At 39.3% G+C, this 24,899-nt stretch overlaps 1 protein-coding gene across 2 annotated transcripts in view; it reads right to left on the bottom strand.

Moving 5' to 3' along the window:
* Positions 1–24,899, bottom strand: part of OCA2 (OCA2 melanosomal transmembrane protein) — a 296,067-nt gene that overhangs the window by 193,212 nt on the left and 77,956 nt on the right. For both annotated transcript variants that reach the window (XM_088454034.1, XM_088454035.1), the window contains exon 3: positions 9,911–10,006. In XM_088454034.1, the coding sequence (XP_088310160.1) occupies positions 9,911–10,006 (96 nt within the window). The remainder of the gene's footprint in view (positions 1–9,910; positions 10,007–24,899) is intronic.

The following is a 24,899-nucleotide window of genomic DNA, read 5'->3' as shown; positions in this document are numbered from 1 at the left end:
ATGCAATAAAACTAAGACTGCCAACAACACAAACTTTAGAGACAATTTGGTTTATCCATTAAGCGCTTTGAATAGGAGACAAAAGAATTAACAAATGAGGCAGGGTTTCGCTTATGTTAGATACCCAAATCTGTAGGGAAAAAAGTGATAAAATAAATATAACTATTGAATTCTAAGACTCTTACTTCTGTGAAAAACAGTCAGTTTATGCAGTGCCTTTTATTGATGAACTAAAAAAGATTAGGACGGCAAACTGTGCAAATTAACTTTCCGGATGGAAAATTGTGATTCAGAAGCAGATTTGTCTGATTTTGCACACTGTTCAGATACAATGATAATAATCCCGAAACATTTTCTCAGTATACTGTACATGCATTTATCAAAATGAGACATTTCAGCTTTTGAATTTTCAACCTGGCTGACAAGCAGGAAAAAAATATATGTAGGGTGGTATACAGTATATTAAGAAGCAAATGAAGTGTAATTTTTTGAAGTTGCTGTGTTGGAAGCAGGAAAAAATGGGCAAGCGTAAGGGGAATGGGACTGAAATGCCGGTTCAAATCCTGACAGCACTAGCCCGATGCGGAGGAAATCCCGACAGCGGAGGTAACTAATCTAACCCTCCCCTCTCTCCCCCCTAACCCTAACCCTCCTTTAGGGGTAATTGTATTGTGAAGTGGTTCTGGTGCTTCCTGTGATCTAATGAAATTTTTTTTTCTTTTTGGTATTTTTCTCCAAAAAATATATGAAAAAGAAAATATATAGTGTAAAACCGTAACAATGTTTTATAAATTGCGAAAGGTTGATATAAACTCACCCTTCAGAAGTAATTTGTAGACGTTGGACCCCATTTTCACCGTGGTCCTGTGGTGGTTGCAAAATGCAACGCTGGCCTTTAAGGCGAGGTCTTCAAAACTTCCCACACGTAGTGTTGTAAATGGGGAAATAAATACAAAAAGCCTCCATGGTACAGATCAATTTACCCAATCCAAGATTTTACACAATATGCAGTGTACTCACCTTGAATGGGATATATTATATGCCTTGGACATTCATTTTCTCATCCCAATGTCCATCAGTATATATTATATGGGTCCTTATACAGTACGCAGTACAAAAATAATTGTGGATATAGACTAATTTCTTTATAAAACAGTAATTTTATTTTTAATCTAGGAACAAGATTAACAAATAAAATTACTGTTTTATAAAGAAATTAGTCTATATCCACAAAAATGATTGGACTGGGTATAAGGACCCATAGTAATATACCGACGGACATCGGGATGAGAAAATGAATGTCCAAGGCGTATAATATATCCCATTCAAGGTGAGCACACTGCATATTGTGTAAAATCTTAGATTGGGTAAATTGATCTGTACCATGGAGGCTTGTTGTATTTATTTCCCCATTTACAACACTACGCGTGGGAGGAATTGAAGACCTCACCTTAAAGGCCAGCTTTGTATTTTGCAACCACCGCAGGACCATGGTGAAAATTGGGTTCAAAGTCTACAACTTACTTCTAAAGCTTGAGTTTATATCAACCTTTCACAATTTATAAAACATTGTTATGGTTTTACACTATATATTTTCCTTTTAATATATTTTTTGGAGAAAAATACCAAAAATAAAAGATTTTCATTAGATCACAGGAAGCGCCAGAACCACTTCCCAATACAATTATCCTTTTGAGGGGCCTTGTTGAGAGCTCCTGCTGTTCCTGGCTGCATTCTGAATCTATTGTTAGACTTCACAGGGAACATAGCGCCAGCCACTTGCATCTGTAAATTTCCCTCCTTGCCTAAACCTAACCCCCCCTCCCCCCTAGTGCCTAAACCTAACCCCCCTACCCCTAGCCTAACCCTAACCGTCCCCGAGGGATACCCCAAACCTAACCCCCCCATCCCCGGCTACATCGCTACATACCTCCAGCACTGGACGATCGGTCCGACATCCTTTCGGGGTCCCGGCGTCGGGATTAACATAGGCATCGGTATTTTGACGCCTATGTTAAATCCCCTGCTTATTTAATGCTCATGAAAATCCAAAATACTGTAAATCCTCATCACCCATTCAGGGACTTTAGGTCACATGCTAATCCAGATGGATTCTCTTAATATGTCCAGCAATAACCATCCACACTTTTTCTGTCCCTTACCACCCAACTCCCCTGTACCTATCCTTCTAGAGTTTGTTCTTAGAACTGACATTTCACTATTATTTCAGTATCCTCCAAAACCTTAGCTTTTATAATTAATTAATATGGATCTACAATGCAGTAACAATTCAGTTAAAACGCAAATTAATTGGTTTATTGCTACTATATTGGGACTTAAAATAATAGCTGCATGTGAGATTTATCACCATGCAGCCAAGTAGGCTTGTGTTTCCTTGGCAACAGTTTTCCTGACACTTATAGTTTTTTTATGCACTCGTATCTGTGCGGCAATCCATGTATTTGACACAGGCATTCCTCATTTCACGCTGCAAATGAGAACAAACTGTCTACCATTATAAAGGCATCACAGTTCTGTAGATAGATCTGTAGTCTTTAGAGCACATCACTTGAATGTAAACACTATTGTTCTCCTTCTCTGAAGAAAGCAAGTTGAATTCACATTTAATTTACAATTTCTTTTGTGAGAATTCAGTCTTTTAATAACACTCTATATGTGAGGGAAAAAGGAGCATTGTAACAATGTACTGTAAATGAAAGTGGCACTTTCAATGAGACTGTATTTTCAATTCCAATAATCTAAAATGATACAAACACTATATTTTATAGCCCAATATCAGTTTCTCACTTTTATTTTAAATCTCCCTTATGGTGCAAGTGTGTGAAACCACTAAATGGAGAGGAATGTAAGAATTTGGAGAAAACATGGGAGGAGTTGGGGCAGTTCTGAAGGAGAGTAGTGTATTATGCATAGCATTTGTCGACTTCAAGAATGACAGCGCTAAGAGTGCTACCAACTGACTTATGAGCATACACTCCTGCTATAATCCTTATATGCTTATGAGAGACTTGCACAACAAACTATAAAAAGTATTCAGGAACTCAAGCAAAAATAATACCCTACTTAGTGGAGACATTGTGAGTTAACTAATTTACTAATACTGTAAATACCTCAATTTACTAACACCAGATGAAATCCTGGCATTTGCACTTGTGCACTACAGTACTTCACCTATAACTGGTATTTTTATTTATACTACAATTTAAGGTTTAGATGCTTCTGTTTGCCCATCTTAACCTGCAAGAGTCTGGAAAATTACACAAATCTACAACCGAGTGGACAAACTAATGGCATCCCCATATAGTCATGATTAAATACACACTACCATAACTGGAGTAACACGTGTCTCATGTGGAAGTTCCTAGCACTATGTAGTGCCGACACAGCAGTTGATTAATTAGTAGAATCAAGTAACCTCTATTCAGGACCAAGGAAGAGCTCACTATACAGTACCATTTTGGCTGCTGCTTTGGCTGAATTCACCATTAGGCACTTATTTCAACCCAACTAGTAGCAAAATGTTGGAATGCGCCTACCCACAATTTACCATTAGGTAGTGATTTATATGGATATTTATTTATTGATAAATTTGTATTTTGAGACAGTTTAGGGTTATAAGATTTTTCTCTTTTTTGATCAAGTAATCATTAGTATTTCCTTACAACATGTAGCATGCATTTATTTCTTATTTTCTGCAAGAAGGGATGCCTAAAATTCAAAGCCCAATCGTGGATGTTAATTAATTTAAAAATAAACATACATGGCAAAATGTAATGCCTTCATATCTCAAATCAGAACCTTTTTGTGACCTAAATTTCTACTACAAGAATGGTTGATCTTGGTTAGGTAAGTCCTCTTTTTCTAATGGTAGAATATATACTGTAAAAATATTCCTCTATAAAGACATAACTTTGCTTAATTCAAAGCTTTCTGTTCTGAGCATAGTGTGTATTAATATTTTGCTAATGTAAATAAACTGAAAATGAGCTTGAGAAGTCTGCAAATGTTCTGCAAGTCAATAAATTTGGCTCTACTGAATCACCAAACCACACAAACCCTTCTATTTATTAACAATATTAACTCAACATAACTTTACATTACATTGCTTTGCTGGTTTACAATTGAAATCCCAATTTATTAGGCTGGCTGTCTCTAAAAATGTGTCTTGTTGGGAAAGTGGGTTAATCTTATGGGATTAAACCAACTACCCAGACCCAACAGCCACAGGGTCCTGACTTTCAATACACAAGTGGCACTGCTGAAGTCCCATGGAAACTCAGCGTGAATGTTTTTAATATACACACACAGACACACAGACACACACACTATCTATATATATATATATATATATATATATACACATATATATATACAAGAAGAATTAGAGGGTGCACTCCATAGTGCAAAAATGTTTTAATTATATAAAAATTGTGCACATCGTGTGTGGTTTGGCATGCTGTAAGACGGCGATGCGCTTCCCCGCCATCGAACATCGGCATCGTAGATCTTTTGGAAAAACCATAAGATCTGCGATCTGTCATGCTATTAAATAGGTAACCGAAGCATCTTGTAAGATGCATCGTTTACCATTCACAGCAGCATGAGATGCATCGGGCTGAATTTGAAAACGTATCGAGGTGTTGTACATTTTCAAATCACCCCGTGTATGGCCGGCCTTAGTCTTAGTAACAGGCATATAGTTTTTTGGTGTGATAGCAATTAGTTGGGTATTGTACAGGCAATCAATAACCAGACCATAAGATCTAGTATGGCTATACCGTTGTTGAGGCATTTAGTCTTGGTTTGCCTCCATAGAAACATTGACTTGAAGATGCTCCTTGTTCCGGGCATTGGAAATGATACAAATGCTCTCTCTCATTTTCAGTGGGCTAGGTTCAGGTCGCTATCACCCTCTGCCAGTTGATCTGGTTTATCATGTCCCAGTTATGTCTGGCATATTATCAAGCCAGCACTGCAAGACACTCCATTGAAGGCTTTGGCTCCAGGTATATTGAAGACTTATTTGGCTGCTTAGTGACTGACATGGTTTCCTTGCATCCAGTGGTAACAGAGAAAAGACAGTTCATGACTCTGTGTTGGTGTTTGTATGGGAATAGTATGAGCTGGACTGCTCAAGACAGCGTTGTTTTTCTAAATTGAATGGTTTAGCATGTGATCTATAGTTTGGGTATATATACTCTCTAATGTTAACCTCATTTCACCCTGATGAAGGACTAGATGTCAGAAACACGTTAGTGTTTGATATGAGGGACTCTCCACAACTTCTGGACCTGTACATTTTTCGGTAACATTTTGGACATATCTTTCCACTATACCCGAGAGTGGAGGAGATGATATTGCACTGCTAGTCCAGGTCTGGAGAGTTGATAAATCCCCACTTTTTATAACTGATGAATGGGTTATAATATATTTTTATGGAATAAAAAAACACCTTTTCTTCTGATGGTAAAATATCTCTTTATACTTTATTCTTATGTGGAGGGAAGGACTCATGTGGAGGGAAGGACTCATTTGTTGATATATTTGGTCAAGAGATATTACCCCTGGATCAAAGAAACCTTTATGTGAACTTCGACACCTGGTCCCAAGAGAGTGTAAACTGTAAGGGGATCTGGGTGGGGCACATGTGAATAGAAGCCATATATCTGCTTATCAATCCTCATAAAAAGAAACCTTTCTATGAATGCATTTTATTGTTAAGAAGTGAGTTCCAGGGGAAGAACTCCAAGCATTTGATCCGTTCATATGCATATAATTTGAGGTCTTGTTTCTTCTATCCCTGAGTGGAAGTCCCTACCAAAGAGAACATCATCTATACGCTAATCAAGAAGACTGCTCTTAATATTTGGACCGCTCAGTTTTTAGTTATATTGTTTGGAGGTGTGGTGCACTCGAGTGTGGACTAAGCTGCACTTGTGGGGCACAGGTTGCTGTGTCTCTTTCATTGTTAGACTTTATTAAATTGTTAGGTTATTGGAAGTTGTCAAAGTTTATTTGAGGGAGTAAGCTGAATAGAAGGCCTTGTGCCCAGCAAATTGTTTTGGAAACACAAGGTTTTAAACTTTACGGTACATTGGGGTGAATGAAGTTCTTTCCAATTATTGCCCTCAAAGAGGTTCTTGCAGTTTTGACTTTACAGGGTCAGCCCAAAACTAATTATCCCCTACCTTTTACTAGGTTGTTTGTCATATACCTATTTCACTGACTTTGGGACCTTTCATTACAGATTTGCCCAAGAAGTCATTTTGGTGTGCTTTGTGTGACACTTCTATATTTACTGAGCCAGTAGGCATATGCTACCTGGGAATGTCCTGCAGCTGCAAAAGACTCAGTGAGGCTTATGTAATAGGTTCCAATATCACAGAGCAGTCTGTTTTTTTTGCAAGAGTGCAGCTACATTTAAAGAAGCAAACAGTTATAAGGCTTGTTCAGCCTTATAACTGATAGCTTCTTTAAATGTAGCCTCAATCTCACAGAAAAATAGACTACTCCATGAAATCGGAACCTATTCTATAACCCCTAGGATGGTAGATGGTTTGTGTGTATTTTATGAGATGGAATGGTCTCCTGGTCTATTGAAGAATGTTTTGGGTCCCCAGATTGGATGATTAAACATTTGGGTGAAAATGATTTGGGCACTTGTAACGGCATTGAGTTAACTATTGCTATAAAGACAAATGTGCAAGAGCTCTTTTCCAATTAGCCACACTTCACCTTGAAGTGGTCTGAATTATCCTACACAGATTCTCCAGTTTTGGCAGAGTCACAAGGGGTTGCAGCTTTGGATAGGGCTAGGTGTAAGGTTGACGTGGCCTTTTCTAGATTTACTGTTTGCTTGTGGGGTTGTATGATAAAACACCTTCAGTTGAGATTTAAGGGAGGTGTGTTTTTACAGGCCAAACAGAGTATATTTAGCTGGGGAAGAGTTGTTTATTAAATAAGGTTGCAGCTCTTTGAACCTGGTGTTGGCAGAAAGCAGTGTTCCCTGGCAGGCTCTTGTAGTGGAAGAGTGGTTGGGTGGCACTTGCCCTTTTGAGAGATGTAAATTTTTTACTACCAAATGGGGGACTGGTCATCATCTCAGTAAGTAACCAGTACTATGCCAATCAAGGAGTGAAACTGTAGTACTCAAACTTAATTTTTTTCTGGGGTGGATACCCCCTCTTTATTTAATTTAACTTATTGGGCTGTGGCCAGGTTTTGCACTGCTTTTTCCTGCCAATATACATACATTTTAAATTCCAATGTGTTCAATGAATTAGACTTACCTTTTTCGCCAATAATGACGTCCATGTCTATTTTTCTAGTTAGATTAATTTAAGGTGAAGAGTGGAATAAAAAAAAAAAACACTTGGTGACTTGACTGCTCATGCTTATAATTCTTTCTGGTATGGTGGAAACTGCAATACTCACAGACAGCAGTAATGCAACAGAAATGAGGGCCATATATCTACTGCCCAGATTCCCTGTTCTGACGATTTAATCCATGATTGAATTCACCGATTGGCAGCCATCTGTGATCAGTAATCCATTAGCAGATCGGGGAGAAACAGTATGATCAAAATCCCAGACTCACCTATCCCAATAATTTTTTGATCGGGATCGGTGAATCGAGGATTTCCAACATGTTGCATTTCCCAGATTCCCCAACATCTGCAGAATGGGGAATTGGGGCAATCCCTTGCAGATGTATGGGCCCTAATACTCCAGTAGTTATCCCTTTGACAACACATCTACCACTCACCAATCCCATAAACATTGAAAGTAATACTCTAGACAGCACAAAGAACCTTCAAGCCTAATGTCCATGCTGCAGGAAAGAGAATTCTGTACATTGTCGCAAGTGTGACAACAATTCTGTTTTTTACATTGTTAATCGTATATATCTACAGGCTAATAAACTAAAATTAGCAGTGTTAGAACAAAAAAAAAAAATCAAACCTTGATAAAGATAGTTTTTGGCTTTATTGGCCAGCTAGTACAGAATTTTATGCCAGTTTCCATTAACTAAAATAAAATGCTTTGAAAGCATACCCAGCAAATCACATCTCATGTCTTCCATTAATAACCATATGCTCTGGAGAGTTTTGAATGTAACAGGAGTTCTAAAAATAGTATCTTAAAAAATCTAAATGTACAATGTAACAAAGCTTGGTTTGTAAGACCACTAAGGTGCAATTTCCCCAGAAAAGATAAAAATAAGGCACTTTTAGTGTTCTGAAGTTCTACAGTAATAGGTTATAAATGTTTCACTACTGGATTTTCTTTTTTAATGGTCTAGGTGCTCGAGTGTTGCTTTTAATACCCTTTCTCCTAAAGTGCTTTCCACGAATACACGACACTTAAGGGTTGGAAATTACTGCAGTCTATTTATAAAATAAACAAATCACTAAAGGACATGGTAAACAACCAGTAAATTACTCATTTCTTAAAACATCGCACATTCTAAGAACGCCATACTTGAAAATAAAGGGGGTAATTTTTTATGCTTTTGAATCTATTCAACATTCACAGCACCAAAAACTGTATAACTAATTTTCCCAATTTTAGATGTGATCAAAACTGTCAACAAAATCAAATGAAATTGTAAAATGACATTAGATATCAGCACAAACAGACTTTCTCACAGAGAAAGGGGCCCGCTGCCGGTGGCATTACAATGAGTCAAACAGACCCTTGATATGTTGCCTGCCACTGTGCGCATGGCCGGCGGTTCGATTGCCGTCAGCGGCAGCCCGACAGGAGCAGAGTGCGACGCAGCGAAGCCCGACAGCGTTGGAAATCCCGATCATGGATAGGTAAGTATCCACTAACCTAACCCCCTAACCCTCCTTAGGGGTGCCTAACCCTAACTTTCCCCCCAAGTGCCTAACCCTAACCACCCCCTTCCCCGCTACCTAAACCTATGTCCCCCGGGGGGGTGCCTAACCCTAACCCTCCCTCCCCCTAGCCTAACCCTAACCCTCCCGGGGGGGTGCCTAACCCTAAGTCCCCCCCGGGAGCCCTAAACCTAACCCTCCCCCCGCGGCTGTCCACTCGCGGTGCCCGGCATCACTAAGATCGTGATGCCGGGCGCCGGTCTCCCGGCGTCGGGGAAATGCGGCCGTCTACATCTAGACACCCGGCATTTCACCCTTGCCGGGATAAGACAGTCGGGAAGCCGGCTGCCGGTATATAGGCAGTCGGCTTCCCGATTGCTTCCCATATACTACATAAATAATGGGATAAATACTATATAATAATGGTATACATACAGTATACTACATGTGGACAATTTATCATTTTAAAGGGATATACAGTATAGTACATATGGACACTTTAATTGGTTCCAACATCAGTTTACAGCCTGTGCGGCCCAATGTGAGCAAGAGGCATTACTGTGTAGCATGTGAATTTTGGGCACTATGTAACTTTGATTGCATTAAAGTTAATGTTATATTACTGATGTATAAATAATGTTCAGCTTAATGATGCATCAAAATTGTTGCCCTTCAATAATAAAAATAAATAATAATAATAATAATAATAATAATAATAATAAATAATACTTCTAAGATGATTTCCTTATTAACTTAACACCTCTCAAAGTCCCATGTGTATTTGCACATTTTTATCTATTGTGTGACATATGGCAACCATTTACAAACTGTTGCTATGGGACCATCTAGTAAACCCATTGCTCCAAACCCAAGTATTTTCTCAACCAATCATTTTATCATACAGTTTCTAATCAGCAGTTTAGAACACAGTAGGTCGTATGACTAATATTGTGAAGGACAATGATTTTCTACTCCTCTGTCAGTTACATCCGTATTAATTATGTGCGTCATGCATTTAAATGCAGCTGCAACTTGTTAAATATAATAACCTTTTATTGTCAGCGGAAACCATTAATAATGGAGTCTTCTCTGTATAGCTGCATTCTTTCATTGGGCTGAAGAGATTTGTCAGATTACAGGGATACCTACAAAAGAAAAAGAATGTAAGGAAAAAAAAGACATAATAGATAACAAAACCACAAATGGAACCATTGCTGTGTTTCAAAAAAATATTCAGTACTACCAACATTGTAATAACTGTACAACCAGACATTGCAGATTTAGGCTTAATAGAGGATATGGCATTTGACAGGGCCGGCTTTTGGGATGTTCGACCAGTGCAGTCAAACAGTGGCACTACCCCATACAGGCTCAGTTCTCCCGCCCATCCCGATTTCAACGTGACAGATCCATTTTTCAGGCACCGTCCCGCTGTTCCACCTGCATGCTGAAGTGTCACTCGCCGTTCATTCAGTGTGGGGAAGCCCAGCTGCTGACGTAAAATGGGAGGCGTGCTATATGGGCATGTCCCCAAAAGGCCTCTTCTAGGGGGGTGTGGTCTATTGACATTAGGTCACTCTCCTATTCAGACGTGCAGCATAGCGCCCTCTAGGGGGTTAAAGCACCGGAAAATAATGGAACAGGGTGCTACACCTCCTGAAGCTGGCACCATATCAAATAACCAGACATCAGGGCCGGCACTAGGGGTGTTTGACCTGTGTGGTCACACAGGGACGCCACTCATAGAGGGCACACCCCTCCCCAACATCCCAAAGTGGCCCGCGGGTGGTCAAATCGGGAGGTTGCTGGACCCTGGAGGCTCTGAATGGATGCTGCGTGCATGCGCTCGGCATCCATTCAGTGACGGGAGAGGGGCTGGGGGAAGCCCAGCCAGTGAGGCTCCCCCCAGCCTGACGGTATTTGGAGGCATGCCATTTGGACATGCCTCCTAATGAAGTCATGTAGGGGGTGTGGCCTATGGTAATTAGTCCATGCCCCCATTTTGGTCGCGTGTGGCAAAGCCGTGTGCAAAGATAGGGCACAGAGAAGAGGGCCGGCACAGGGTGCTCCGACCCCTGGAGCTGGCCCTGCCAGACATATGCATGTATTGGCCCTGAGGTTGGAGGGTATTATAAATACATTGTAACACAAGGCATTGGGGGGTTAGTGCTACAATGGGAGACTTATTGACACTGTGGATCGGTGGGGGTATAATGCCACCGGGATCTTTTATCACTGTATCTTGATTAAGTCTTAAGAATGTCCTAATATTATGATTATTCATAGTTGTCATCACCCTGGGAGAGCACCGCAGCAATATTGTATTTACATTGGAGTGCCGTGCTTTCCTACTTGTGTCTATAGGAGGATCCCTTTTGCTATTAGTTTTTTTATCTCAGTGGATTGCTGTTTTTTATTGTTCTCCATTTTTTATTCTTTATTTTTGATTTCTTAATTTTTTTACATTTTATTGTTGATTTTTTGTTTCTTTACCTGACCAACCTATATCCAGATCACCTTGAGTGGAGCACCTCATAGACAATTATTAAGACCAATATGTCTGTACCTAACGTTGAGAGTGAAGTGGGTCTTGACCTGGCATCCGTGGATACAGGGGAATCGTTCAGTTATTCTGAAATTGAGGCATCAGCCATCCTTTATAAACAAGGATTGGAAGATGATGCCACGGTATTATCTAATGATACAATCTTCAAGCAATGGCTTAAATTGAAACAGAAGGAATGCGACTTCTTGTACCATGGAATAAGTCTGACTATTATAAAAATAAACAGATTCCACGAGGATTCCGAGTCAAAAACATGCCGACTATTGGCCGATATAATTTAATATTTGGCAAAAAATGGATTGGAATCTTCAATAAATGTTCCATTGATCTACTACTCTTAGTCATTGAAGAATCTACCAGATAACTGAACATTTTAAAGGACAAAATATCAGATTATGAAAAAATACATAAGCCTACTCAGGAATTGGACACCAGTAACTCGTGCATTGAAAAATTGAACACTCAGATGGTTAACTACAGTATAAATGTGAATTGATCATCTTTAAAAAAGACAAACTACGGAAAGTCCAATTGGACTACGAGCAACGTAGAGTATATAATTGGATCAATACAAATCCTAGAGGTGATAGACAACAGTTTTTTAAAAAACGTAAACAGAGGTCAGTATATAGAAACCAGAAGGGGTCTAGCACCTCGATGAGTGATTCAGAACCTTTGCTGTCAAATTCAGCTGCTCAGATGGGCCCTTTGGGGTTACAAACCTGGTCTACATTTTACCACACACCCACAGGCGGACAAGGAGGGCGCAGCAAAACGCGAGACTATACAAGAAGACCACGATGCCAACAGGAGAACTAGTGTTAAACTTATCCTCTAAACCTCTTACCCAATTTGAGACGCAAGTCCTCTCAAAAGAACTGTCATTTATGCCAACGGTGAATATGGATCCCTTTTAATGGAAGGTAGAGACTTATAAGTTAAATAGAACATTACGTATTAAAGAACACTTTCACTTATCTCCTGTGGTTCAATCCACTTTAACAGTGGATGATGTCCCTCTTCAACTAAAGTCCATTAGACCCAGATCTAAATTTGACCCCACCACTCACAATGCCTCCATTAAATCCTTTACCAGAATGCTAGATAAAGCAAGACAAAAGCCTTCTTCTAAATCATTTCATCACCTCAATTTATCCAAAAATGAGATGGCAGCCCTTAAATCATTATCTAAATGTACTGACATAGTCATCAGCAGTGCTGACAAGCGAGGGGCCACAGTTATACAGGATCTATCATCAGGAATCCCAATGACATCTAGCAGATTCTATTACCTATCAACTACCTAATGGTGACCCTACTAACAGGTTTAAATAAGAATTGGATAATGCCATTAGTAGTGATGTCTATGACAACATCATCTCCAAGGAACTGGGCTATGCACTATCAGTGGAATATCCCACTGTTCCATTATTTTACATGGTTCTAAAGATCCATAAATCATTAGTGGATCCCCCTGGGCACCCCATAATCTCATCTTGAGGATCCTTGTACCATCCGGTGTCAGTATATTTAGATGCCATATTGAACCCCTGTGTTCAGCACATTCCATCATATCTAAAGGACACAACAGCATTGCTGGTTATTTTGGATCAATTAGGGCCTTTACCAGATGTTACTTCATTGTGTAGTGCTGATGTGACCAGTCTCTATACCGTCATTCCCCATGATCAGGGTGTAGAGGCGGTCAGATCTTTGATTACAGGTAACCCTCACTACAAGGGGCCTCCCATTGATTTTTTCATTCAATTGCTGTCACTAGTCCTTACCAGAAACTACTTTTATATGATGGTAAATATTATATCCAGTGCTCAGGATGTGCCATTGGGTCAGCTGTGGCCCCGGCCTATGCTAACTCTTTTATGCACAGTGTGGAACAAATATTGCTGTATAATGAAGGGATTCTTTTGAAAGATATAATCTTATATAGGAGATATATTGATGGTCTCCTTATTTTTTGGTCAGGCCCTGAGAGCACGTTGACGACTATGTTACAGAAGTTTAATCAATCAGATGGAGTAGTTAAATTGACCTTTAACATCAGTGGAGAATGTATACAAAATCTAGATGTTAACATATATATTACTCTCCAATCACCTCATTTCCACTTCAATATTTGTCAAAAGTACTGTTAGGAATACCATTCTTAGAAATGATAGTTTCCATCCATTACCTTTGCGCAGAGGCTTGCCATACTCGCAATTGTTGCATGTAAGGTGCATTACCTCTGACCCCAATAAAGTAGAGAAAGCTCTTGATGACATGATTAACAAGTTTGTGGTTCGAGGCTATAATAAAACAGAATTAACCAATTAACCATACTAAAAAAGAAAGTTATGAGCATCCCACGTGAAAAAACCTTAGAATCTAAGAGTTAGACTAAAGCCCTCTTGCCCCCTGACCGTATCCCATGGGTCAATAGATATAATGTTAATAGTACATTTACCACCAAAAAAGCTAAGCAGTGGTGGCCTATAGTGAACTGTGACCCAGATCTACCTTCCCTCTACAACAAGAAATTAATGCCCAGTTTTTCTAGGGGGAAAAATATACATGATCAGGTTGTTAAAGTAGACCTTATTGGAATGGGATCAGTAAGTCCTTCTCATTTTCTTAGCCAAAAAACGGGATGTCAAAGGTGTTTGGGATGTGTCACTTGCTGTTCTCTCACAGTTGGGAAGTATTTCTGCCACCCACATACAGGCAAGAAGTTTTTCATTCAGCATGCGGTTACTTGTACTACTACCCATGTTGTGTATATGTTAACTTGCTCATGTGGATTGTCTTATGTTGGGAAAACACAAAGACAATTCCGTGAACATATGGTGCTTCATCGTAGTGCCATCCATTCAGCATTGGCAATAGGCCATAGCGACCAACCTGTGGCTTGCCACTGCCTTGTAGCTAAGCATAGCATTGCCAGTATATGGTCAATTATTATTGACCATATTCCCTGTTCTATGAGAGGGGGTAATCGTAACAAATTTCTCCTCCAAAAAGAGAGCAAATGGATCCATACCTTAAATACCATGGCACCCAAGGGCTTAAATGAGTCCTTGGGACTACCATGGTTCTTATGAGGTATGCTATATTGTATCAGATCTACCAATGCCACACATTCTAGTTGGCTTTTTGTTATCCATTATCATATGGTATAGCTGGTCAGGACAGGTATTTAGCATACATTATTTATTTTAATGTATGTTTCTTTTAATATAGGTTTTGTTCTTCTTTTCATTGTATGCAATGTTATATCCGCCATGATTTATTATAGTCAGGTTATTATTATGATATTCTTTGTTGCAGTTGCAGACATGTTGTCATAGCAACTTATCCACATCCATTATTGGTTACTCCCCGGGATGGCGCTGTCTGGTGACGTGATCACGACTGTGTTGTGATTTCTCCGGCGAGTGGAGCGATCAGAAGACGGGGGATTAACCCTGAAACGTCATTGGAATAAAGGACTTTTATTTTTGCTAAACATCAGCCTGCTGAGTGCCACCTTTGTTGCATATATATATATATATGTGTGTATACGGCACTCCAAGGTCTTGTAATGTTCAAGAATAGATGACAAGCTTTGTGGGAATTCAATGTTATAGTCTTGCCTTTATTCCATTACCTATATCCTGGTTTTGCCTTTATCCTAGTGCACATTGCAATATCCCATTACAATGAGTAATGGAATATAGGCAGCACTCAAAGGTCTTGTAATGTTCAAGAATAGACGACAAGCTTTGTGAGAATTAAACTTTTCAGTCTTGTGACCTTTATTAAAAACATTAGTGTTCTCACCATTTTGATAAAGCTATGAAGACCTAAAATTATGAATTCTGATACAATTTGTGTTGTCTATTCTTGAACATTACAAGACCTTGGAGAGCTGCCTATAACTCATTACACACAGGAGTACTGTTGCTCTGAATGGCACCTGGGCAAGTATTAACCCTTTATCTGTGGAGTGCCAGCTTAATGTGTGTGTGTACACACACCGCATATATACCACACACTTGAATATATATATATATATATATATATATATATATAAGTGGCAAAGAGCACCTCCTAGCGCAATATTTATAGAAAAAAGGGGGAATCCCTTCACCAGGACTTAACACCCTCTGTGTATTGGAGGTGTACTTTGTATGGTGGATTACACCACTTGATAATTCACATATGAAAACCTTGGATAACAAATCCTTCTCCTTTTGGCACTGTACCAGTAATCACTTTCCAATAGAACTCAAGGCAAGCATGGCGGAAAAGTAAAATAACATAGTGTAATACTACACACACAGGTTTATTTACAAACAAAAAGTAGACCGTACATAAAAATTCCAACAAACAGCTTATCTGAAGTATACCGTTTCCAGGTTGATATATTGTACCTCAAAGCATTTCGTCCTTATGTCTTAACCCTTGGACTTATTAGGAGGAATAACATTCTAGTATGCTCATGCACCTATAAATACCCTTATCAATTAACATAATTAGTAACCAGGTGTATCTGGGTAATCGTGGTTTGCGTTCCATCTACCGGAAGTAGACCGGAAGTGACATCACTTCCTTAAATCCGGAGAGACCATTCAATATGTGCGGTTAACATCCGCGTCATCACCAGGACCCTTGTCACGTGTATTGCACCTGTTCACCCATGCAAACCTGAACTAGAATAGGCGGTCACACTGCCGCCAGTTCTGTTCACCACCGGTGTCCCGGCCCAAGATCCTGCGAGAGTCCCAGTGGCCATTTTTTTGTAGTATCACAATCTTATTGACTGATGTACATTTCTAATGTCCCTTATACATAGTAATCATCAGAAATAAAGTGCTACGGCATACTTTAAAAATATTTGATTATAAAAACTTCTATAAATACAATAGCATATATGAGAGGATTATATGAATAAAATTAATAAAACAATAAATCTATATATTATAAAAATCAATGTATTATAAAAAACAATAAAAAATTCAATAGAAAATTCATTAAAAAATCATTAAAAAATCATAGGCAACATAGGATCATAAAAATGGGGCAATTTCATAGTTATCGTTAAGACCATTAGGGGCCAGGGTTTTTAACTCATAGATCCAAAACATTTCACGTCTGGACAATTTATTTTCATAGTCCCCACCTCGTTCACCTAACATTACATGCTCGATTACCTTAAATCTAAGGCCTTCTACAGTTGAATTATGAAACAAATTGAAGTGTCTCGGGACACTATGTGTTTTTCTAATCTATTCTTTATACTCCGAACTTGTTCTTGTATCCTTATTTTCAATAAATGTTTGGTTTTACCAATATATTTAAGTGATTTAGGGAAAGAAAATTATTAATAACCAGCCTTGCAGTGTGAATAGGCCTCTCCGTTTCTGATCTTCCCACCCTCCTTCCCTTTATGGTTACTGTTTTTGGGGTGGCAGTTGATTGTTCATTGGTGGGAAAGAGCAGCTGAGCAGTGGCATATAAATGCAGTAGTTGGGTATTTCCTCCTTAGTAAGAATTTGGCTAATGCCAACCTAATAGGGTACATGAGATCACTCCAGGTGTGGCACCATTTTGCATAACATGAACAGGGGCTGAATCCCTATTATTTGAACTTGAACAGACAACTGCTCGACTGGTTTAATCCTATTTTCCCCCAAAAGTGCATGTGATAGTTGCATTGGTTCTTGGTGGTCTTTGAGTTGGGCCCAATGCATGTGAACAGTGCATTGATAGTCACATTACCTGCAGCTGGCTTGACTCTTGCCATCACAGTTTTAATGTTTGCGATCAATAAATGTCCTTTTTTTCTACCATACACTGTTGTCTGGTGTCAGAGTTTACATTAAATAGTGATTGTACAAGTTGTGCCAGACACCAGTAGCCATCATTGGCTGTTAGGTTTAAAATACCTGCAGGATTTTCTATGACAAGTGGCTAAATAAATCTACTCTGTGGAAAGCTCATATGACCAGCAAGGCTGTATTAAGTGGCTACCCAAGAATATTGCCTTATGTGGCCATTTAAAATGATGCAGTACATCTATGGATACACAGTTCAACAATAGAGTTGCTAAAGTTCAACTGTATTTTCTGTTTGTCTATACTAGAATCACTGGGGATTACACATGCTGGAGATCAGGGGATTTTCTCTCAACAAATTCAGAATTGTTGAGAGCTTCCTCTTTCAAACTACTGTTCTAAATGAATGTTAGGGAATTTTACACATACAGTTGAATGAGAATGCATTTTGCACCTTTTTCTTTTTTCCAACTGTGCATGTGCCCAAAACTTCTAACTCATCCATTACCAAACTGATGCAGACAAATTTTGTTTTTATATACCACTACATCGGGACGGGATTTGTAGTGGGCATGTAAGCATGGGCAAAGTACAGTATGGTCATTAAACCGATTCATATGCACCTGTCAGAAATTCACTCATTCCCCGGTGCAAAATAAAAAATAATAGTAAAGTGCGGGACATGGAACGTGATTAGTCACCCACTCTCTTTGTGGTTTTGTGCAGTAGGGCTGCATGGATTCAAACAATGGAAAGCATTTAATCATTCCCCCAAAAATAGGCAGAATCCGGTTGGCTAGTCTAATCTACCAAAACCCAAAATTCAGGAGTCTCTGGGACACAAAAAAGTCACAAACCACATATACCCAGTTCCGAAGTGCATGAAATAATTGTCCTATCATTTTTTTAAGTCATACTAACATACTTTAGGTTAAGGCTGTTTGAGGGGTCAGATCTCATCACCCACATTGTGTGTGCCAGTAGTGACATATTGAAATGACATTTGTATATAGTCTACTATACTGTATATATGTGCATACAATTTGAGCCTTCTACATTTAAAATACATCCTTCCATGTTTACTTTGATTGTTTTTCTATTTCTCTTTACACAACACATACAGTGTGTTGGAACTCTTTAAAAAAATAAATTTAACCTTGATACTAGTCACCTGCCTTCCTGTCTGCCATTTATCTCACTTATTACAGGCAGTGGCCCAATTAGAGCAGCACAACCAGGGCATGTGCCCTGTGCTCGGTCCCAGAAGGGGGCATTGCTCTGGCATGGGGACATTGCAAGTGGATAGACAGTACTTCTGCTCTCTCACTATACACAGGAGCAGAGGTGGACCGTTGAAGATATGAAGACTTCATGAATAAACAGACTCCGCTGACAGAAGAAAGGGGGAGAGAAAAGACATGTGGCATGTGCAGGCAATTTGAGGAGCAATTAAAAGAGCAGCAGGGGGGAGAACCCAATTTTGGGTGAAGTCAGTATAATTCTATATAAATATTTATATAGCACTTTTCTCCTAAATTACTCAAAGTGCTTTACATTTGCCTTTACAGCACAAAATACTAAACAAGCTTAACAAGGGACATTAGTGAAATGCTTGGATGAATAGGTGAGTCTTGAGACTATATTTGAAGGATTCTAGAGTGGATGCCTCTCAAACTGTGTGGGGAAGAGAGTTCCGTATAGTCAGAGCCACAAAGCTGTATTCCAGAAGATTCTAGGTACTGTTAATAGTCCTTAGTCAATGGATCACCATAATCAAATGGGACAGTAAGGGATCAGAAGCTGCTACTTGGGCCTTGGGCCCTGGTCATGTAGCGCTTTCAAAGTCAGTAAGCCAATCTTGAAAACAATTCGCCATCTGTCAGGCAGCCAGTGAAGTGAGTATTGAACAGGTGTTATGTGGATGGAACAGGGCTAGTTGGTTACTAGCCTGACAGCTGCATCTTGTACCATCTGCAAGTGGTGCAATTCTTTTGCTAGGAGACCAAGGTAGAGGGCATTGCAGTAGTCTAGGCATGATGATATAAATGCATGTATGACTTTAGACAGATCTTCTGAGGGAATTAAGTGCTTGGTTCTGGCTATGTTCCTCAGATGAAATAATAAGGATTTGATTGTGGCCAATACCTGATGTTTAAGTGTCAATTCACTATCTAGGACAACACCAAGATTCCACACATTTTGAGTGTTTTGTGGTTCTGAATCCTCAAACGTAAGTCCTGTTGGTTGTCTATGATGTAGCCTTGTCCTGTGACCTATCATAAGGACCTCTGTTTTATCAGAGTTCAGTCGCAACCAACTGGAATTCATCCACTCCTGGGCTCACCTAGACAGCCATTTAGGGTTATTTGGTTCTCAGTAGATGGAGCAAAGGACATGTGCAGTTGTGTATCATCTGCATAGCAAAGGTAGACCAGGCCATGATGTCTGAATATTTCACCCAGTGGTAGCATGTATACTGAAAAAATAATTGGAGATAGTAAAGAACCCTGTTGGACACTGCATAGAAGTGGCACTGGAAATAATTTTCTGTTCAACATGCACAGTAGGTGCGGAGACACATTTTAAGCATATGCCCACCACATCCCTCTCCAATGGCTACCAAACAGCGGGGGACAGAGTGAAACGGTGAGCCACAGCAACTGGTAAGTGGCATGACACCACCATGGGCTAACTTGGCTAGCGACAGACAAACTCTCTTGCTCCGGAGCTCGTTACCAAAGGGGCGGCTGTCGATGTTGATCGACAGCTCGCCCCGTTTGGTAGGCGGGCCGGGGGGGTAGTTTCCAAAATGGAGGCAATCCTTAACGAATGCCTACCATTTTGTGGGTGGCCGCACTGACATCATCAGTGATGTCAGTGGGGAGCTTCCTGCTCCATCAGAGCAGAAAGCTCCCTGGGGCTTACGAGTGCCCAGACCCAACCTTAGGGTCTGGTCGTAAGCCCCGAAGGTCGCGATGGTGATCAACCTGGTCAGTTGTTAAGCTGTGGGTGGTAACCCACAGCTTAACTAATGACCAGGAGGCCGCACTTCAAAAATGAAGCGAACGCCCTGATTCAGAGAGACCGATCGCTTCTTGCGACCGCCTCTAAATGAGGGTCATAGAGAGAAACAGGAGGGAAAAAGAGAAAAAAGGGAGGAGAAAAGAGAGGGAGAGAAAAATGGGTCGAGAGAGACAGGGAGGGAATATAAAATTATAAATACAAGTGTCTACAATTCATTATTCCCCATTTTCTAGGCACTCCTCCAGATCAGTCTCATGCACCTCAGAACACAAGCCTGATTATTGACTTGCAGAAAAGAAATGCTAAACGGTAGTAGTAAAAAGTCCAAAAAGTATGGTTACAGCATAGTCTGTGGTCTGTTCTGAAAAAATTAAGTTTTGTTTAAAACAGGCAAAAAATAGCTGCAACATTTGTTTTTACTAATATATATTAAAATAGATTTCCCATTTATGAAGACAGTAGTAAAAAAGAGGAATTGGAGTTGATGGTTTGGCATACTGACTGCACTGCCCTGATGTGAATATTTGGGCTTATAGAACAATTAAATGCCAAACTGCTTTTGTACTTTTAGTGTTATTTAAAACATTCATATGCAATGAATTGTTCAAGGACAGTTTAAAAATAGAATAATTGATGTTTTTCTAAATAAGGACAGTAGTATCAATTGCACTAGAAACTAGATGCTGTAGCTCCAACTCTGCACACACTTTTGTATGAATCTCGGCCATCTCTAGGGCTCAGGGTGTGGTGTTCTGGTAACCAGAGTTTCCTAAGGTAGCTTCAAAATAGCAAACGATAGCAATGAAAAACCCATAATATTATGATTCATATTTAAATCTTATGTTGAACAAGATTTGAATGGATTGTCATTAATTTAAAATACATTGTGATCAAATGAAGTCTTGTCATGCATTAACGCATTAAATGTCTGCAAGGCTAATTGATTTTATTTTCTATTTTTTACATTTTGCTTAAAAAAATTCTCTTTATTTGTGTTATAGGACATGTACCCATATAATCACAACTGAAAAAAATGAGGGAGAAAGAGTACACAGACCTATACACAGACACATACACAATGTAACCAGATTTATTAGCATGCATGATAATGACTGATGTTGCTTAGTGGCTACACAAATGCAATATCTGGGCTGAGCAAAATAATTTAGTAGCTTTGCATTTGTCCCATGGTGCTCCACGTGGACCCAAAATGAGTCTGAATAGTGGAAAACTCTAAAAAGCATTTGATTGTGTGTACTGCCCATTTTCCTCAGACTTATTTTCAAAATGTGAATTAGAATTGGACATTGTTCTGCTGGGTCTGTAAGTGGGTATAACTAGATGCCTATATCCTGTTTTATTTTGGTCAAATTTTCCATATTTGCACTGCTGGAAGTAGAATTACTTGTCATGCTGTGTTGGAAACAAACAGGCAGGATTTAATACAAAATCAAGGACTGGGGCTGAAAAGTGGCTAACCAAGGCAAGATCAGCACAATTTGATAGGCCAATTAAAGCAGATAGCCATTTTTCTTTTTAAGTAGCCTAAAGCTAAAATCATAATTTGGGCCTGTTTTGGTTCCTACCATATTTTTAATATCAACATTAATTTCCAGTCAATTTTGACCAGCTCACAATATGGTTTCACCGATATTGTCCAAAGGCTGCAGTGAGATGGCTTTCTAAAGTACAGTAAGCAACAGAGCAGAGGCACAAACATATGGCAGCTTAAAATGATATGGGACATCTATGAAACAGTGACACAGTAGTGGCATATAAGATGGTAGTTTAATAAACTATGCGATTCTATAGAATGCTTTCATTGATCAAGAACTAGATCAGAGGCCCCAGGCCAGCACAGGTACAGTAAATGGAGGTGGAGTATTTATGTAGTGAAGGCCAGGAAAAGCATTGATTGATTGATTGATTATTAACTGTAGAGAAAAGTAACTCAGAGACATGAAAGTAGTTACAAAGCAAGCTTCCAATATCCCAATGAGATTTTGAAAATGGAAAGGAAACAATCCATTCCAAATATGAAATCACAGGCCTCAGATCAATACAGACAATTAAAGGCAGCCACAACCTAGTTGAAGTGGATAATTATATGATGCTTATATGATTATATGATATGACTATTTTATGAAGATTATATGATTTAATAATGAGAAGCTGGTGATGGATGGTCTTGCAAGATACAGAAGAACATCAATGCCCTAGTAAAGTACAATAAAATATGCTGCCTATCAAACACACACAATAAAGGATAAGGAGGATAATATTGCTCTATAGTATCTGTGGAGAACCTGCTGGAAATTAGGCCTATACAACAGGGTGAGAAGCAGGTAATGGATGGTCTTGCAAGATACAGAAGATCATAAGTATCCACAGTAAAGTACAGTAATATACGCTGCTGTCAAACACAATCTTGGCAAAGCCCATAATGAAAAGCGGTGCATAATGGAATTGTACTTGGGCTTCGCACCCACTCTTATGTTGTATATTAAAAAAGTCAGTTTAACAAACCAATCACTTCAGCCACAAAAGTGGCAGTCTGTCGCTAAAATGCTTGGTTTGCTTAGGCCCCCACAAAAGAAAACATCTTCATGGTTAAACAAAGCTACCAATGGGCTTAAGGCAGCCAACCGTGTTGATAATCATAGTCACAGTTAGAAGATGTCATTATTATTATCACCCTCAAAATTGTTAATATTGCCATCACTCAATTTCCCTTACCCCTACTAGAATCCACAGTTACAGAAGTCTCTGTTTATTGTAATTGGTGGTAAAGGTCTTCCTCATAGAATTTGTAGTTCATTTTATTGAACATCAGTTTTTCCACATTTTTTGGAAGTATCCTCCTATACCGATTGCTCACAAAGTTCCTGGGTGTATTAAACACTCTATGAGAGTAAACATTGGTTGGCGGGCAGTTTAAGAAAACCAAAGCTAGTTTGTACAAGGGTTTTTTGCCTGCCAGTATTGAAAAGGGACTGTGTGACATGCTAAATTGTACATTATTATTATTAAAGTAATCCTCCACCATTCTGTTGATGCTTACTGTAACAAAATGAGTAACTATAGAGGTGTCAATAATTGTGGGCAATTCTTTTAAGCCTGACCAGATGTCTTGATGTTTCACTCTGGTGGGTTGTTAACTCATCATTATCACCAGTGGATCTCTTGGGAAAAGTCAGTTTTTTCCTGATAGCATCATTTGCAGGAGAAACTGAAGCAGGAGACGTCATCATGCCATGTACCACTTGAGTTGACAACTTGCTTGCAAGGAGCTATTTGTATCGCTTAAGATCTTTGACAGTTGGAAAGACATAGGGCCTGATTCAGACTTGGGAATAGAGTGAGATATCTCTCTCAACTGTGAACCTGAACAAACCATATTGCAATGCAAGGGGTGTAAATACATAAATTTTTTTACATGTGGGGTAAATACTGGCTGCTTTTGCATGTAGCCCACAATTGCTGTACAGCTTTATTATTACTCTACATTTTAGATGTCAGTTTGGAAACACTCCTCCCAAATCTAAATCTCTCTGCACATTTTAAATTTGCCCCACCTGCAGTGCAGCATGGTTTCACCGAGATGATCAGTTGAGAGAGATATCTCTCTTTATTCCCTAGTCTGAATCAGGCCCATAGTACTTAAACTTAAGATCAAGTATAGTTGCCAAATGTAGTGATCCAATTGTAAGATGTCGCAAACCCTTTGGTCCTTGCAATAAGAATATAGAACTTAACCTACAAGTCCAGCATACTTAGCAGAATCACTTTATTTCATCTCCTCCAAACTTCTCTATCTGCATTTCCAGTAGTTTAATTAGGGGAATGACCTGACTCAGGCTGACAGTGTCTGAACTTGCTTCATTAGTTACAATTCAAATAGTTTCAGTAGCTTTCATAAAACTAAGAGTATTCTCTAATGTGTTGGACTAATTTAACATCCCCTCCCCTCTCTTATGGCTTGATGTGTACAGTATGTTTGGATGGCTTGTTGCTGTTCCTCAAGTTGCTGAAACATATAAAAGGGTGGAATTCCAACTGGTTATTACTTCTTGCAGTTTCTGCGATCTTCTGCATGCTGTTGCTAAATGCAGAAAATTCCCAGAAATTTTACTTGCCACAGCCAGCATTGGACAAAGAATACAGGTGCACACTCTAAGTACAAAGAACAGTGATAGTCAAAATAATCCTGATAAACTCTACAATTAAAATGGAGTATAAGTGATCTTCTTAATTGTGTGCCCATCAACCATGTCAAGGTGAACCCCATAAGATGGGTCGCTAACACATTATGTCAATTTATCCAGGACTTACCTTTAATAGTGCCCATTCTAATATGTACACAGTAATGTAGGAACCTGTGCAGATGATAAAAAGCACCTAAGGGCAGATGGGTGGGGTGAAAATACCAAGCAGAAGGAGTCTCATCCTTCAAGTGTACGAAATACAGAAATATATTGGAAAGGCGGAGGGGGCTTGGACTGTACACCCTAATTTTAAACATAACAAGTGGTGCTACCATGCTGAGTCTTGTAGTTCAAACCCCCTTCCACTTTCCACAGCCAGCATGTCCTGCTTAGTCCTGTCATTTTTTAAGAAATTCTGAACCACCAAGTT

This window comes from Taudactylus pleione, unplaced genomic scaffold (assembly GCF_031769625.1).
Source record: "Taudactylus pleione unplaced genomic scaffold, aTauple2 ptg000609l, whole genome shotgun sequence".
In the NCBI taxonomy this organism is placed as follows: domain Eukaryota; kingdom Metazoa; phylum Chordata; class Amphibia; order Anura; family Myobatrachidae; genus Taudactylus; species Taudactylus pleione.
Note: the sequence above shows the minus strand (reverse complement) of the source record. Positions and strands in the feature narration are given on the sequence as shown.